The sequence below is a fragment of the Odocoileus virginianus genome, chromosome 1 (assembly GCF_023699985.2).
Source record: "Odocoileus virginianus isolate 20LAN1187 ecotype Illinois chromosome 1, Ovbor_1.2, whole genome shotgun sequence".
NCBI classification, from domain to species: Eukaryota; Metazoa; Chordata; class Mammalia; order Artiodactyla; family Cervidae; genus Odocoileus; species Odocoileus virginianus.
The window spans coordinates 36,136,189-36,154,478 of record NC_069674.1 but is presented as its reverse complement, the minus strand read 5'-3'; the positions used below and the strand labels follow the sequence as shown (position 1 = coordinate 36,154,478).

General features: G+C 35.4%; 1 protein-coding gene across 4 annotated transcripts in view; it reads right to left on the bottom strand.

Annotated features, from left to right (window-relative positions):
• CDK13 (cyclin dependent kinase 13) overlaps positions 1-18,290 on the bottom strand; it is a 119,655-nt gene that overhangs the window by 15,475 nt on the left and 85,890 nt on the right. For all 4 annotated transcript variants that reach the window (XM_070466705.1, XM_070466720.1, XM_070466714.1 and 1 more), the window contains exons 8-9: positions 4,901-5,002; positions 4,730-4,807 (exon numbers count right to left, since the gene is read on the bottom strand). In XM_070466705.1, coding sequence (XP_070322806.1) covers positions 4,730-4,807; positions 4,901-5,002 — 180 coding nt within the window. The remainder of the gene's footprint in view (positions 1-4,729; positions 4,808-4,900; positions 5,003-18,290) is intronic.

Here is an 18,290-nt window from a genome sequence, read left to right as displayed (position 1 = left end):
GTCTATTATCATAATCTATAATCAGAATACATCTGTTATTTTTTCAAACATGTATTCTTCTTTATCATTATGGTATGCTACATTATGTGGTAATTTCCAAACAATGTTAAAATGCTAACGATGCTACACAATATTTGGTAATATTTTGGTTTCTGATTAATGGGTTTTTTGGCTTCTGATTTTACTTTCATTGTTTACCAGTGGGAAGAATGGTAACTTCTGGTTTGAGAAACACAACATATGGTAAAGATAGTAACAGACAGATACAAATTCACACATACCTCCTGCCAAGCAAGCATTAATTTCTTTCTTTTTACTTTGGGTTTAATTGTTGTGACTTTCAAATTTCAAAAGAATGCTTCTTTAGTTCTATCAGTTTGATTTTTAGAAACTTTAATGTAGCCATCATCTGCATTTTTTTACTTGGGTTACTAATATCATGAATTATATTAAGAGATTTTCTAATACTTAGTCATCCATACATTCAAAAGAGGAACAGTTCCTGGGCCTAATCAAAGTACAAGTTTTTAGCATAATGCTGTATTCTACTTTTTAATTGGTCTACATCAGCAGTTTGCAAAAAATGGGGTCCCCTAGACCCTTCAGGGGTCTGGTAGATCAAAGATACTTTTAAAACATCTTTTACACTTTTCAATGTGTTGGCTTTGCACTGACAGTATTAAGCCAACGGTAGAAAACACTGGCACCTTAGCATGACTTGAGGCAGAGATGCCAGACTATTAGCAGTACATACTCTTCAACACCCCTTGATGGGGTAGGGAAGGTTTTCACTCAAGAATGCACTTTTCGTTGAAAAGTAAAAATTATTGTCATTAAATTCTAACACTTGAGTGTGTATCTTTTTAATATTCTTAGTAATGAAAGAGAAGATACATAAAGCACTTCTGCTGCACAAAAAAAAAAGTGACAGTTATCTTCAGAAGCACTTGTACAATAATTGAGTTGCAAGCTGCTGCTTTTCTCATGAGCCACCATTTTTACCTACAAAAAGAACTATCAAACTATGGTCAATGACTTGGGTATCTGCCAGACATTTTCTTATATAGGAATGAATTCAGCTTGCTACTTCAAGGAAGACAACTGAAGTGTTGTCAATTATAAAATTCAAGCTGTCAGGACAAAGTCTAGAATACTAAAAGACTTATGTCTGCACTGTAAACCTAAAAGCTTCAAAATAAATACCTAAAGGCTTTTCTCATGAGATTAGTGTCATAACAAGAACTATAAAATGAAATGTTACATTTACAAGATCTGCTCAATTCAGTGATCCAATATAGATTAAGTGACCCACACATAATGTTACAAAATCATCAGGGATAAAAGACCCATTCAGAGTGTAAGATACACCAATGGGTTTCAATATATTAGAGTACAAAATCAGTGGTTACAGACTGAATATTACAAATAACCTGTTTTTAAAAAAAAAAAAAAAAAAACCTGCCACTCACTGCAGTTTCAATGAAGAATATGCACAATTATCTGAAAAGACTACTGAAAACATCATATCACAGATGTTTATCCATATGTTTATTAAGCCAGACATGCAAAATTTTTAAAAATGTGAAAACAATCTTATTCATTTCACCATTTATTTTAGTTTGGAAAAATATAAACTTTTTACAATTAAAATGTTATGCTAACATATTGTTTTAAAATGAATTAATAAATATTTTTAATTCTCAGTTTAAATTTCAATACATATCATCAACATAAACAAGCCTCTGGGATTTTTCACAATGTCTAGCAGTGTAAAGAAGTTCTGAGACCAAAAAGATTAAGAAGTACAAGTCTACAGAATTTTTTATGCTACCAATTTTTATGCTACTGATTTTATAAAAGGATACATGCTTCACTTTTTAAAATATACGAACGTTCCTTCATTTCCAATATTCTGGAACAACCAAAGCCTATGCCTTTAAAGTTTTAAAAACTTTACCTGTGTGACCTGAGGCTTTGTGTATGTGAAGGGCAGGAGAGAGGGTAGATTCTTCTCATTCCAAATCTACTTTCTTCCATGATTAGTTTTTTGTTCCCTAAGCAGTATACATTGTGTGATAGAAGCTTCTTTCACTGGCTGCCCGAACACTTCAAAGTGTGACTCTCATGTAGAAACATTTTTGCCCGCATTTATCCCTTTTTTGTCCCCACCTATGTTTTTCACTCTCCTTGCCATTACTTTTCAATTTAAGCCACTTATCATAGAATTTCTGTAATATGCCTAAAGCATTTTCTGGAATCAGGTGAAGTACAAATACTTCACTACAGTGTAAAGTGACCACTACAGTGTAAAGCTTTTTAAGACAGATTCTGATTAGTATTATCATCCTTAATACATTTATATGTATTTGTTCAATGCAGACCCTAGAACTCATCATTCCTGAGGCTTCAGACTGGGGAAACATTCCAACATTACTGCAAGTAAGATAAGGGGAAGAGTATATATTAGCAAACTTACATTTATTTAATTTTTACAATCCTAAGCATATTACTTGTTTAGCCCTCCAGATAAACATTAAAATCAATCAGTGTTCAAAAAATATCCTCTGAAATTCTCATTAGGACTGTAACAACTACTAGAGGATGAACTGCCATTGTAAAAAAAAAAAAAAGGCTTCCTAGTCAAAATAAAAGATATGCCTCTCCAACACTTAACTCAAATCTTCTTTACCATTGTAGGTGAAACTGGTTAATATTCATAAATAATCTTTAAAAGCTATTTTTTTAAGCTATTTCCTTCAGAATATATGTATTAGTATATATACCTCTATTGGGTTCACTTTTCTAATACTATTAATTATCAGTATCTCTAAAACACTCTTAAAATGATGATACCACAAGTTAACTTTTTCTCTTTCTTACCTTTGTTTCTAGTATTTTACCAATAAACATGACTTAGTCAGTTTGTGATACATATTTTTATCATAGTAAGGAAATATGCCTCCACACTTACTTAATTAGGAGTTTATAATTTCAGCAAATGCCTATTCAACAGCTATCAAGATAAACATACTGTTTTTTGTCTATTAAAATGATGAATTATAATAAAGGAATACCTAAAGCTAAAACATTCTTGTATTTTTAGGATTATCCTACTTGACTTTGTAATTTTTAATAAAACATTAGATACCACAGGCTAATCAGTTCTTTTAGAATTTTTATATTAATGTCCTGTAGAAATTTCTCAGGCTTTCTTCATTAATTTTTGGTGTTTGTGGCATAGTAACTAAAGCTCCGGGAAGTTTTGTTTCCCACATAGTATAGAGAATGAACAGTTTCTAAGATAAAAGTACTTAGATTCAAATCTCAATTTTGCCACTTGCTAATTTAGTTGTACGACTTGGAACAAATTCTTCACCTCTATAAAGTTCAGTTTTATTAACTATAAAGACAAGACACAACTGAAGTAACTCAGGTGAATTCTTAGAACAATATTTGCATCATGTATAAACTAAATAAATAACAACATCATTGACAGAAGCCCCAGTATCCAATCCAATTAGGAACAATATTTGGCTAATAGAAAAAAATGGGTTAGAAGAAATCATTACCAAAAGAAAAAGAAAGGTACACAGATACATGATTTAAACATTTTATTTTAACTAAAAACATATAAATGTATATTTCCCAATGTTCTGACACAGAGCCATGGCCTTCTCTTTCAAGAGAGGATTCAGAATGGGGTTCTACATTAGCTTTCTTGCACAAACCACAGCCATAACATACCATCAAGGATTCCAAGCAATCTGATTATTAATTATTCTAAATTTGTATGCCTTTTCTTTCTTATAGTACCCTGCACACACCTAAATAATTTAATAGCAATGTTAAGTCTTTACAAAGCACATCTGTCCATAATTGAACATATGTACAATAATAGAATATTTATATACAAAATTGGAAACAACTCCCTCTTGGTCATTGTACTCTTCAACTGCTGGAATAAATACATAGTCTTAAGTAGAGTAGAGAGTGATAATCTACTAACTGCAAATATTCAGTGTGCTATGTTATCAAGCTAGTAGTATTTACAGATGGAACGGAGAGCACCAATTAGTGCAATAAGTCTGCTAAAGGGGAAGTTGACAGTATATGGGTATTTTTGTGTCTTATACCAATCTTTCCTAAAAATTTTCAGCCTTATTTTCAAATACTCATGCAAATCTTACAACTTGCGAACGAATATTACTATAAATAAGAAAACCAAAGCTGTTTTTTTTAATTTATTTAAAATACTAGATGAAGAGAAAGATGATTACCCTATGACCAAGGTCCTACAATAGGCTTCAAATAATGAAGACACATGCTAGTGAGTACATGGATGTATTTGTGTGTGCATACACATACAGATACATATAAACATGTATGCATATATGTATATAAAAGAGTATTTCTTTCTAATATCCCCAAAGATTAATTCTTCCATACTCCACACTCTGAAAAACAGAATCTACCATTCATTCTCTCCTCCTTCATATTTACTCCTCCTTCCCAGTCTTATTTTTAGGGCCTCGAACATGTTAATTTAATCACAAAATACGTATGGACTTTAAGATCCTTAATTTTACTAGAACAATCATCAGAGTGCCTATAGCATAGTTTCTCTTTCTTTCAGCACTCATTTATCTTTAAACAGAAACGTGATGTTCACCTAGAAACACAAGCCTGAAATTTTTTTAATTTCCTACAGATACTACAATCACAAGCTTACCTTATTAATTCTAGTTGTGCAAGCTCCTGATTTGCTTGAAATATAGGTTTTTTAGTGAAGAGTTCACCAAGGATACATCTAACAGGAAGAAACAACCGTGATTACCAAAAGGTAAGATTTCACTTAATTTATCAAAAGTTTCAAATAAACTATTCAGGAAACCTATCTTACCCACAGCTCCACACATCGATAGCTGGTGTATACCTTTCTTCTCCCAGCAGCAGTTCAGGTGGACGGTACCACAAAGTGATGACTTTGTTTGTATATGGCCGACTAAAAAACAGAGAAAGCACTCTTTAGAGTTAATATGTGTTAGAATAAGAGAAATTCTCTTTGTTGGTGCTGCTGTTTACTCATTAAGTTGTGTCCAGCTCTTGCAAACCCCATGGACTGTAGACAGAGGCCAGGCACCTCTGTCCATGGAATTCTCCAGGCAAGAATACAGGAATTGCCATTTCCTTCTCCAGGGAATCTTCTCAACTGCTTCCCAGGGATCGAGCCTGCAACTCCTACATTAACAGGTGGATTCTTTACCATTGAACCACCAGAGAAGCCCCCGAAATTCTCTTAAGAAATATAATTTGGCCAATCAAAACCATCCTACAATCGTAACTAAAACCACCTTCATCTGCCTTCATACATGCTATGACATCTAACACAGGATCATAAAATAGATCTGAAGGCAATGTAATTAACTGAAAAATTCCATCGATGTATTTTTTAAAAGTCATCTTGTTTTAACTGTAATATGGACAAAGAAAGATCTATATATCAACATAACTGTTAGCAGATTGATCTTCACCAAATCTGGCAAATTACTAATGTGTGGCAAGATACAGTTCAAACTGTAACCACCTAACGAAAGTTTTCAACTGGGCCTATCTTCCATTGACAATATTTTATTTTAACCCATTTTGGTATGTGAACAGAAGTTCAGTTCAGTTCAGTCGGTCAGTCGTGTCCGACTCTGTGACCCCACGTGCTGTAGTCACAGCACGCCAAGCTTCCCTGTCCGTCACCAACTCCTGGAGCTTGCTCAAACTCATGTCCACTGAGTCAGTGATGCCATCCAACCATCTCATCCTCTGTCGTCCCCTTCTCCTCCTGCCTTTAATCTTTCCCAGCATCAGGGTCTTTTCCAGTAAGTCAGTACTTCTCATCAAGTGGCCAAAGTACTGGAGTTTCAGCTTCAGCATCAGTCCTTCCAATGAATATCCAGGACTGATTTCCTTTAGGATGGACTGGTTGGATCTCCTTGCAGTCCAAGGGACTCTCAAGAGCCTTCTCCAACACCACAATTCAAAAGCATCAGTTCTTCAGAACTCAGCTTTATTTATGATCCAACTCATACATCTATACATGACTACTAGTAAAACCACAGTTTTGACTGGATGGACCATTGTTGGCAAAGCAATGTCTCTGCTTTATAACATGCTATCTAAGTTTCTCATAGATTTTCTACCAAGGAACAAGCATCTTTTAAAATTTCATGGCTGCAGTTCCCATCTGCAGTGATTTTGGACCCAAGAAAACAAAGTCTCTCACTGCATCCATTGTTTCTCCATCTATTTGCCATGAAGCGATGGGACCAGATGCCACACTCTTAGTTTTTTGAATGTGGAGTTTTAAGCCAACTTTCTCCCTCTCTTTCATCAAGAGCCTCTTTAGTTCCTCTTCGCTTTCTGCCATAAGGGTGGTGTCATCTACATATCTGAGGTTATTATTTCTCCCGGCAATCTTGATTCCAGATTGTTGCTTCATCTAGCCCAGCATTTCACATGATGTACTCTGCATATAAGTTAAATAAACAACAGACAATATACAGCCTTGACATACTTCTTTCCCAATTTGCAACCAGTCCGTTGTTCCATGTCTGGTTCTAACCGATGCTTCTTGACCTGCATACACATTTCTCACAAGGTAGGTAAGGTGTTCTGGTAGTCCCAACTCTTTAAGAATTTTCCATAGTTTGTTGTAATTTACACACTGAAAGGCTTTGGCATAGTCAAATAAAGCAGAAGTCGATGTTTTTCTGGAACTCTCTTGGTTTTTCGATGATCCAATGGATGTTGGCAATTTGATCTCTGGTTCCTCTGCCTTTTCTAAATCCAGCTTGAACAACTGGAAGTTCACAGTTCACATACTGTTGAAGCCTGCTTTGGAGAATTTTGAGCATTACTTTGCTAGTGTGTGAAATGAGTGTCTGTGCAGTAGTTTGAACATTCTTTGGCACTGCCCTTCTTTGGGATTGGAATGAAAACTGATCTTTTCCAGTCCTGCAGCCACTGCTGAGTTTTCCAAATTTGCTGGCATATTGAGTGCAGCACTTTCATAGCATCAACTTTTAGTATTTGAAATAGCTGAACTGGAATTCCATCACTTCCACTAGTTTTGTTTGTAGTGATGCTTCCTAAGGCCCACTTGACTTCACACTCCAGGATATCCGGTTCTAGGTGAGTGATCACACCATCGTGGTTATCTGGGTCATTTCTGTGTATTCCTGCCACCTCTTCTTAAATCTCTTCTGCTTCTGTTAGGTCCATACAATTTCTGTCCTTTACTATGCCTTCTTTGCAAGAAATGTTCCCTTGGGATCTCTGATTTTCTTGAAGAGATCTCTAGTCTTTCGCATTCGATTATCTTCCTCTATTTATTTGCACTGATCACTGAGGAAGGCTTTCTTATCTCTCCATGCTATTCTTTGGAACTCTGCATTCAGATGGGTATGTCTTTCCTTTTCTCCTTTGCCTTTAGCTTCTCTTCTCTTCACAGCTATTTGTAAGGCCTCCTCAGACAACCGTTTTGCCTTTTTGCATTTCTTTTTCTTGGGGATGGTCTTGATCACTGCCTCCTACATAGTGTCACAAACCTCCATCCTTAGTTCTTCAAGCACTCTGTCTATCAAATCTGATCCCTTGAATCTATCTGTCACTTCCACTGTAAAAATGTAAGGGATTTGATTTAGGTCATACCTGAATGGTCTAGTGGTTTTCCCTACTTTCTTCAATTTATGTATTAATTTTGCAATAAGGAGCTCATGATCTCAGCCACAGTTAGCTCCTCGTCTTGTTTTTGCTGATGGTACAAAGCTTCTCCATCTTCAGCTGCAAAGAATATAATCAATCTGATTTCGGTATTGACATCTGGTGATGTCCATGTGTAGAGTCGTCTCTTGTATTGTTGGTAAAGAGTGTTTTCCTATGACCAGTGTGTTCTCTTGGCAAAACTCTGTTAGCCTTTGCCTTGTTTCATTTTGTACTTCAAGGCTAAACCTGCCTGTTACTCCAGGTATCTCTTGACTTCCTACTTTTGCATTCCAGTCCCCTATGATGAAAAGAACACCTTTTTTGGATGTTAGTTCTAGAAGGTCTTGTAGGTCTTCATAAACTGTTCAGCTTCTTCAGCATTAGTGGTTGGGGCATACACTTGGATTACTGTGACACTGAATGGCTTGTCTTGGAAATAAATCATTCTGTCATTTTTGAGGCTGCAACCAAGTACTGCATTTCAGACTCTTGTTGACTATGAGCGCTACTCCATTTATTCTAAGGGATTCTTACCCACAGTAGTAGATATAATGGTTATCTGAATTAAATTTGCCCACTCCGGTCCATTTTAATTCACTGATTGCTAAAATGTAGATATTCACTCTTGCCATCTCCGTCTGACCACTTCCCAATTTTCATGGACCTAACATTCCAGGTTCCTATGCAATACTGTTCTTTACAGCATCAGACTTTACTCCCATCACCAGTCATATCCACAATGTTGTTTCTGCTTTGGCTCTACTTCTTCATTCTTTCTGGAGTCATTTCTCCACTCTTCTCCAATGACTTACTGGGCACCTACTGACCCAGGGCTCTTCATCTTCCAGTGTCATATCTCTTTGCCTTTTCATACTGTTCACAGGGTTCTCAAGGCAAGAATACTGAAGTGGTGTGCCATTCCCTTCTCCAGTGGACCATGTTTTATCAGAAGTCTCCGCTATGACCCATCCGTCTTGGGTGGCCCTACACAGCATGTCACATAGTTTCACTGAGTTAGACAAGGCTCCATAAGATCAGTTTGGTTAGTTTTCTATGGTTTTGATTTTCGTTGTCTGCCCTCTGATAGATAAGGATAAGAGGCTTATGGAAGCTTCCTGATGGGAGAGACTGACTTCAGGGGAAACTGGGTCTTGTTCTGATGCCTGGGGCCATACTCAGTAAATATTTAATCCAATTTTCTGTTGATAGGCGGGGCTGTGTTCTCTCTCCCATTCAGGTTTATTCTGTAAAGAACCACTGGCAATAGGTAAGACACTTTACCATCTTCTAACAATGAAGACATATATATGTGCCTTCACACACACACACACACATATATGACATACGTCTTTAGATCAATTCTAAATGTCTCCTTCTTTCCAGATATCCTCCAAATCACAAGGACACAAAAGCTGTATCAGGAAATTCCCCAGAACGGCTGTATTCCAAGCCAAGCCACCTGAGTCAGCTTAAACTTGGACCCGTCTGGGCAAGGAAAAAAAGGAGCGTATGCTTTACAAGCAATTCCCTCTTGCTGACTGTAGGTCTGAGTTCCAAGCAGCCTGCTTCCACACAGCCAGATTTCTCCAAATAATTTAAACATTTATACTATACGGCATTGATCTAAACATCACAGCATTACTCACAGTTAGGATTATAGTAACAATGTGCCAAAGCCAGGAAAAAAGAATACTTGTCCTTGTTAAAACAGAGAAAATAGTCTGTTTTCAATAGCTAAGGAGCATTAGATTTTTCTAACATTACTAAATTACTTTCCTTAGTGATTTTTGCTTGTTTTTACTAGCATCACTTTGCACAATGAGGAAGTCTCTTAAACTCTAGCTATTCTAATTAAGCTGAATTTAACCATTTAAAAATAAGTTCACCTCTTGATGACCTACGTCCTTTTAAATTTGAAGTTCCTTCCCATTTTACTCTCACTCAAACCTATACCTCCTTAAAAAAAAAAAAAAACCTATACCTCCTTTAAAACATAGTGAAAGATCCATCTACATAAGGTCTAATCTCTTTTTAACAACGGATTTGTTTTTAAAGAGAGATTTATTTTCATATTCTTAAATTTACACCATACTTACCATTGTATTGAACTATTTTGTTTTCTCTATGTTCCAAGAAAGTCAAAAGGCCTCAGAGGCCATTCTTTATTATGAACCCCACAAACTTAAGCCCAGAACAGTGCTGGACATAGGGAAGAACTTTTAATGTATATGGCCCCAACTTTAGGTGACATACGAGAATTAGCTGGTGGCAGACGGCAGGCAAAGTATTAGAAAAACATGACAAGTAATTTTCTAAAACATTTCAAGGGTCTGTGAGCATATGAAACCTGTGGTCTTATTATCAAGGTACAACTAGTCTCAAGAAAAATGTTTAAATTAATTTACATGGTCAAGTAAATAGTTAACTTTTAATCTTTTTATGTTTAGAAATGTTTTTAAATGTATTAAAAAAATAAACGGGTGAAATATGTGGAAAGATTATACAAATTAAGGTTAGTAAAGTTCGTATTTAAATGAAAGATTATTTTACATAGTTTAAAAAGAAACAACAGATCCAAAATGGATCTGTTATTTGTGTAAGCCCCACACCAAATAACCAAGACTTAATATCTAACCTAATTGCAGATTCAAGCCATCCCAGAAACTTCACCTTAATCAATCAGTCTGGAATTTCCTGGGCAGCACTAGTGAGGTAATCTGTCACACAGACACCTCCACCACCCCTTAAAGGAAAACAATCTTGCTACAACCAATCTGCCTTCTGCTAGTGTAACTTCCTTGTCCCTGCCCCCTCTGCCTTTAAGTCTTCCATTTTGTACAGATCTTTGGAGCTCCTTTCTACTTGCTAGATGGGAAGATGCCTGATTCATAAAGTGCTTAATAAGCCAACCAGATCCTCAAATTTACTCAGTTGAATTTTGTTTTTTAACAATAAGAAAGAAAGTGAAAGAAAGTGAAGTCACTTAGTCGTGTCCGACTCTTTGCAACCCCATGGACAGTAGCCTGCACCAGGCTCCTCCGTCCATGGGATTTTCTAGGCAAGAGTACTGGAGCAGGTTGCCATTTCCTTCTCCAGGGAATCTTTCCAACCCAGGGATGGAACCCAGGTCTCCCGCATTGTAGACAGATGCTTTACTGTCTGAGCCACCAGGAAAGTAACAATACTAAATAACAAGTTCTAGAAACTAGCAACATTCAGAAACAGTCATCTTTAGCAGTTAAAATTAATAGTTCACTTTTTTATTAACTCATCAAATTCAGAAGTGAAAATATTTAATACCTTTTCAAAAATGATTAATAGAGACTAGTGGAATATACTTCCAGGTATACAGCAAAAGAATTTAATGTATACCAATTAGCAGCTTTTCCAAATATATCTAAATGCTTAGTTTCGGTCAGAAGAAAAATTAAAACTATGTAAATACTGGAAACATTTAACTGTAAAATCTGACAGAGAAAGTTCAATTTTCCGACTCTGCGACCCCATGGATTGTAGCCCACCAGGCCTCTCCGTCCATGGGTTCTCCAGGCGAGAATACTGGAGTGGGTTGCCATTTCCTTCTCCAGGGGATCTTCCCGACCCAGGGATCGAACTTGGGTCTCCCGCATTGCAGGCAGAGGCTTTAACCTCTGAGCCACCAGGGAAGCCCTATTTAAAACACTAGTATAATCTATATTGTGAAAATTCCTTATATATGGAAAATTCCTTCCATATTCAAACTGATGTACACATTTTATAAAACAAAGTACCATTCCAGCATTTCTCTTTACATTCAATTAAGTATCAACAGAACAGAGATCAAAGATTATCAGTAGTAGATTCCAACACTGCCCTTAAGACTGGGGACCTTAGGGACCTTGTGATGTGGTTATGGTCTTCCTTACCCTGCTGCCCCACAAGCAGCACTGAACTTCTAACAAAGCAAGCACTGCCTCAATGGTGCATCCCCAGCCTGGCAGGCAGCTCGGTCGCCTGTCTGGTCTAAACAGGTAAAAGGCAAGGCAGATGATCAGAGCAAGATTTTAGGCCCTTGATGTATTAAGAGATTCTGGATAATCCAAAGTAAAATTCACAAACCATAGTTGATAACTTTGTTAAAGATCCTCTTAAGAAATGAAACATGAATCACATAAAGGGAAATAACTAAATAAGCTCTAGAATACTTGACTTTTCCAACAATACATAAAGTCTACACTTAATTCTTTTAGAGCATAACTTATATGAGGAAAACATGGATAGAGTTCAGCTAAGTATGACGAAATGTCATGCATCCTTCAGAATCTACTACATAAACACCTACCAAAATTACAAAAGAAATCTGGGATCTATTTCTAATACCAACCCAGCTTCTAAAGTCAAAAACCCAGGAGTCATCTTTGATTCCCTTTTCCTTCAAATCTCATATCTAATCTATCAACAACTCTGTCAACTTTACAACCAAATAGATCCTAAATCCAACCATTTCCCACAATTTCAAGGAAATCTGAGTCACTGCTCACTTTGAGTATGAGCCACTATTATCTTTTCTCTAGTACTCCTACAACAGTCTCTTAACTAGTTTCCCTGCCTCCATTTCTAGCCTTCTTCCCCCATTTTTATGGTTTTTAAGCATAAAACCAGGTCATATCAGTCAGCTGCTTAAACTGTCCAGTGATTTCCCACAGTAATTAAATAAAATTTAAAATTTACCTCCGGTGATAAGACTGTAACCTGGAGTACCTATTACACTGGGAAAACATCTTGGCCCTTTAACTTTGCAAGTCTGTTCCCAGGCCTTGCAGTTGCTGAGTTCCTTCTATTTGGAATGTTATCTGCCTAGATCTTCATTAAGTTATTCTCTTCTCATCACTCAGGTCTTAGCTCATTTTTACTTCACAAAGAGGTCTATCCTACTGTTTTAGCTAAAATTACCCTAGCAGCCCCACCCCACGCTCACACTGACCCTTCAGAAACTATTTTATTTGCCTTTTAGTATTTAGTACTTTAAATTCTTTCTTCTACCCAATAGGTTTGAGACCAAGGACTTGGTCAATCTTCTATATCACTTAATACGCAGCCAACAGGTATTACCTGGGTCAGTGTTTGGCATATAGTAAGTACTTAATATTCTTAACCAACTGATTTATGCCATAACTATCAATATATAACAATAAACACAATCTTTTCTTCATGCCCTTTTACCATTCCCTTCTAATTTTATCCCACTTTCCTCCTTTTGATATTTTCTTAGAAAAATAAATTTCTGTATTATAAGATTGCTACAGAAAAATATAATTTTTTTTCCAATTGCTGTCATCTTAGGATCACTTATACATTATTACACATGCAAATTTAGAAGTCCTATAAATACCTATGTCTTAACATAAAAGGAAATTTATTATCTTGCAAACCTGCTTCCCATTTCCTGTCTCAGCAAATAGCATCACTTATGGCAGAGACTGCAAAGCTGTTTCCTAAAATCTGTTCTTCCTTTCTTTGATGGGAGCTGCCCACCTACACTGCATCTCCCATCCTCACTGCAGTTAAGTATGGCTATGTGCCCAAGTTCTTGCCAAAGGAAAGTGAACACAAGTACCATTTCTAGCTTGGCTCACAACACCACTCCTTTCTCTTTTCTAGCTTCAAGCTGACAGACATGGTGACCGACTTGGAAGGCATGTGAAGAAAGACAGCAAATCTTCCAATCTGAATCCTTAAATGACTGTGTGAAGCAAACACTTAATCTAATAATATGGTAAAATACTCTCAATTTTGCATCAAGGTAAAGTAACAACTATTCCAGATTACTGAGGGAGAAATACAAACTTCTTATTCTTTAAGCCACTGAATTTTGAAGTTCTCTTTGTTATAAATTTAATTTATCCTAATTAATAAGTCATTTATTCAGTTCCTTAAGCAGAAATCTTACCATAGGGGTGAAGGCAGGAATATGTCTACCAATATGTCAACCATCAAATTCTAATAATTCTGTATCTGATGATGAAATTCATCTCCATCTTTACAACAGCTATGACCACTGCCTTGTTTAGCTATGATTATCCTACCGAGGTTTATTCAACAGCTTTATAACTGATTGCCCTTCCTTGCAGGCTTACAAAGTCAATCTACTTTCCAAAGTGCAGCCAAAGTGATAATATAAAATAAAATGTCAATGTTTACACCTTCAATACACACTGCTGTCTCCAGGAGAATATCCACACGAGACCTATAAAATTACTTGGTTCTTGCTCTGGCTACACTCGACTATCATTTGCCTGAGAAGGCTGAGCAAATGCTCATTTCTGGAGCTAGGAGATAAAGCCTGGGAGAAGAGAAATGGCAAAAGAACTGTAAAAAAGACAGGGGTGTTTTAATTACATTTTAAATGTTTTAATAAACATTGTAAGTAAGCTTTTTAATATATTTTTAAAGTTAATACTGACCAGAGACAACGAAAACAATTGTTTTATTAAAGTCAAAGAAAAACTCATGATAATTTACACAGAACTTTCACAAAATTGTGTCATGCCTCAGTTTTACCTTAGTGCTTAATGAGGAAAAAGCAAACATAAAGAAAGTATGCAAACAGAACTCTAATATAAAAGAAAACTCAAAGGTAGGTGGAATTAGCAGAGAATAAGACCAATCTTGAATTACCCAATTTAATAATCATTTATAGTGTTATCAAGAGAATATGTCATGGTATGATTAGGATATTGTGTTTACAAATGTAAAAACAAAAGTGTAAGACACTGAAACTGTTTTGAAACTAGGACATTTAAATTCCAAGAAAGCTAAAGTACTGATGTAAAAATGAAAATAGATCATCCAAAGTTAGACAAATAAATGAAAATCCAGAGTCCTCAAAACTAAACATTTAGAACTTGGTCTACTGGTTTGGCTACTCACAGTCAACATCCTAAAGATGGTTTTGTTGAGATCACAAAGAGAAAACACAAACTGAAGTGACACCATACATCTGACGATTTTTTTTTTGCTTCATGGACTAAAAAACCTGTGGTATTGACATGTCTACCCAGTCTTTTCACACACACACACAAAAAAACAAATTCACCTCTACTGAAAAAGAACATGATTGAAAAACATACAGGGAGGTTCTTAGTGTTACAGAATAAACTAATACTTTAAAACACTCCTAAAAATAAAGAATTTTTTTATTTTAATTTATTCCCACAATTAAATTCCAAGCATTAAATTCCATAATCTAGCAGACAGACACACATAAAGTCCCTCAGACATTAAATCAGAAAACAAAAAACAGTAACTCTAACAAGCTGTTGCTCTCAGATGGCTAGAAACTAACTTTGTAAAAATCCAGAAATAATGGTCTCAACGTTGAATATTCTGATTTTCAACTTCTACTGAATATCTTCTGCAAGTAAGTCTCATTAACAGTTTTTGAAAAAAAAGAGCAGACACTATTTTTTTAGTCCACTAGGGAAGTAACACCACCACCACTTATTTTTCAAAGCTTATACTTTAATGTGGTTAATAAGATAATAAACTGTAAAGTCACCAGACTTATAAGTAATCTTCATGTGAAATCAAGGGTAATTTTAAATATTTGATGCTATCAAAATATTATTAGATAGATAAGGTGTTTTAAGGGAGATTCAGAAATGGAAGTATCACACAACTTGCTGGAAGACTGAGTATATTTTATTTGGCAAAAGTAAAATATAATATTTGAAAGGTCAACAACTAATCTTAATATAATTAATACAACATATTCAATGATCAGAATTAATCAAGCAGTTATCATTAAAGTTTTTTATGTTTTAAGGCATATAAAACACAAAAGTTTAAAATAATGATACTTGTCTTTAAATAACTACAATTCTAGCTCTAGTGAAAAGACAAGAACACAAAAAGACCAGCCCTGAGGAGGCAATTTTAATTCTGAATATAATTTCATCTAGAACGTGGACAACCAGCAACAGGTGACTCTCCCACTCATACCCTACATGCTGCTGCTGCTGAGTCATGTCAGTCGTGTCTGACTCTGTGCGACCCCAAAGACGGCAGCACACCAGGCTCCTCTGTCCCTGGGATTCTCCAGGCAAGAAGACTGGAGTGGGTTGCCATTTCCTTCTCCAGTGCATGAAAATGAAAAGTGAAAATGAAGTCACTCAGTCACATCCGACTCTTAGACCCCGTGGCTGCAGCCCACCAGGCTCCTCCGTCCATGGGATTTTCCAGGCAAGAGTACTGGAGGGGGTGCCACTGCCTTCTCCCATACTCTACATAGCTTTGGGAAAATTTAGTTTTGGCTTTAATGGCAATCTTATGAAACGCCTCTAGATGGCGATGTTGTCTTCAAATGTTTAAAAATCTTTCATGTTAACTTTCAGAACCAAGAAATAATACATGTTTTTCAATAAACTAGAAATATCTTAGATATTTGAAATACTTTATCTTAAAAGTTGAGAATAAAGAAATACAGAGAGATTAACTGACTTGTTCAATATTCCATAACTGGTAAAATGGCAATGCCAGGCCTAGAGCCAAAGTTTCCTGATTTAGGCCTAAGGATTTTGAGTTCTTAGCATTAAAGAAGTAAATGTTCTAAGCTATAGATTCTTCTCTAAAAGTGAAATTAATTTCAACTTATATACAAACTGTATTTTTTTATTCATATGAGTCAATCACACAAAGAGAAAAAGATACCCCATTACTTGGGAAAGCACTGGGGTCAAGACCTAGTAAAATAAACACTCAGAAAGAGGGTTTATCATTGTGGCTGAAAGTTTTGGGAAAAGTTAGACCTAAATAAGCTACTAAAAAACTGAATGGATACAAAAAAATGGGGCAAAAACTCCCATTCTCAAGTTCGTTTTTTTCCCCAAGGCCAAATAAGGCAAAGCATTAATACTGATGTTCAAAATGAGAAAATGATTCTTCAATTTTAAAGGAATTCATTTCCCAAGAGTTTTAGCCCAGTGGTTCACCTTTTTTCTACTGCAGCACACAGGACAGAAGAGATTCATATTGGTCGCCCTCTACTTCATGTTCAATTCCTACACACTAGCTGTAGCTCTGTCTGGTTTTTCTCACTCAAAAAAAGACATACCAAATCAAATTACAATGATAAGCTGAAATTTGCTCTATTTTAAAACAAAAAACCCTAGGATAATTTCTTGAATACTTCATTCTATCTGTGGCTAATTACACGCAGAAAGTTTTTCAAAATTATCTTAACATTTAGATTGGGGTATTATGGTTTCTTTCTGTTTCTAATAACAAAGAAATACGGATGAAAATCATTTGCTGTATATTTCAAAAAATAGCTAGAGAATTTGGGAAAATACAGTGAATCTGCTAAAGGCAGTGAATTTCAGTATTATTAAAATTTACTAGAATAATACGTTTAAAGTCATTCCATTAAGTTAAGCCTACTTCTTTACTGATTTTAAAGAAATTGGAATTATTTGAATCTGAAAAAACTATTTTTTTAAAACTACATAACCCTGAAGTATAGGATAAATGCTTGTAAAACAAAATGATACACCAAATTTTTAACATTTGAATAAGCAGAAATTTTCAGTATACATTACCTGAAGATGCAAAGTTATGGGATTTTAAATTTTCAATTTAGCAAGACAATGAGGACCAAACCTCAGTTAACACAGCAAACCCTGACACTCCACTGAAACCCAACATTCCATTAAAAAAAAAATTCAATGGGAGAGTGGATTCAGACATAAAATTTGGCTCTATAGGTTTTCTAGAACATACTTATTCCAATTAGGACAAATATCTGCATAAAAAGAATCATCAGATGGAAAATGGTAATTTAGCTGTTCTCCATCTCCACTGAAACCTAACATGAAAACAAGAGGAACAGGATTTATAGTCAAAGTATGAGAGACATATACTTGTATTAAGAAAGGAAAACCAAACTACAATGAAATCTCAGTGAACCAGCTATGCAAGTGAAGTTTTTGATTAAATACACTTATGAACCTATATATTTTTTTCCTTCAAATTCTATCAAGATGCATTATTATATATGATGGAAAGAATAAACAACTGGAAGTTGGGAACTTCAAGCTTCATACTCTAGATGATATTAACAAATACTTTTGAATATTTCAAGTCACTTAATCCTTTCTGGGTCTGTTTTCTCAAATGGAAATGAAGCTGTTAAGCTCTAAAACAACTTAAGCAAACAAGCAAAAGCATACAACCTTTCCTTTAAATATTAATTAGGTAAAACAAATAAAGGCAGAAAAGCTAGGGCTAAAGTACAAATAGGGGACTGGAACACTGTCCATTACAACCTGTCCATACCATGGTCTGAGGTTAAAAAGAACTCTAACGTATCCCAAACAAACCATTTAAAAACCTCTAAATTCTAAAAATAATTTTCAGAATTATGTTACCGGCACTACAAGATTAAAATATAAACCAATTTTTAATTCGAAAAAAAGGATTTTTAAAAAGAATTTTTTTCAAGTAACCAGAAACTGGCAAACATTCAGTGAACATAAACACCTATTGTTAAGAATTCCAAA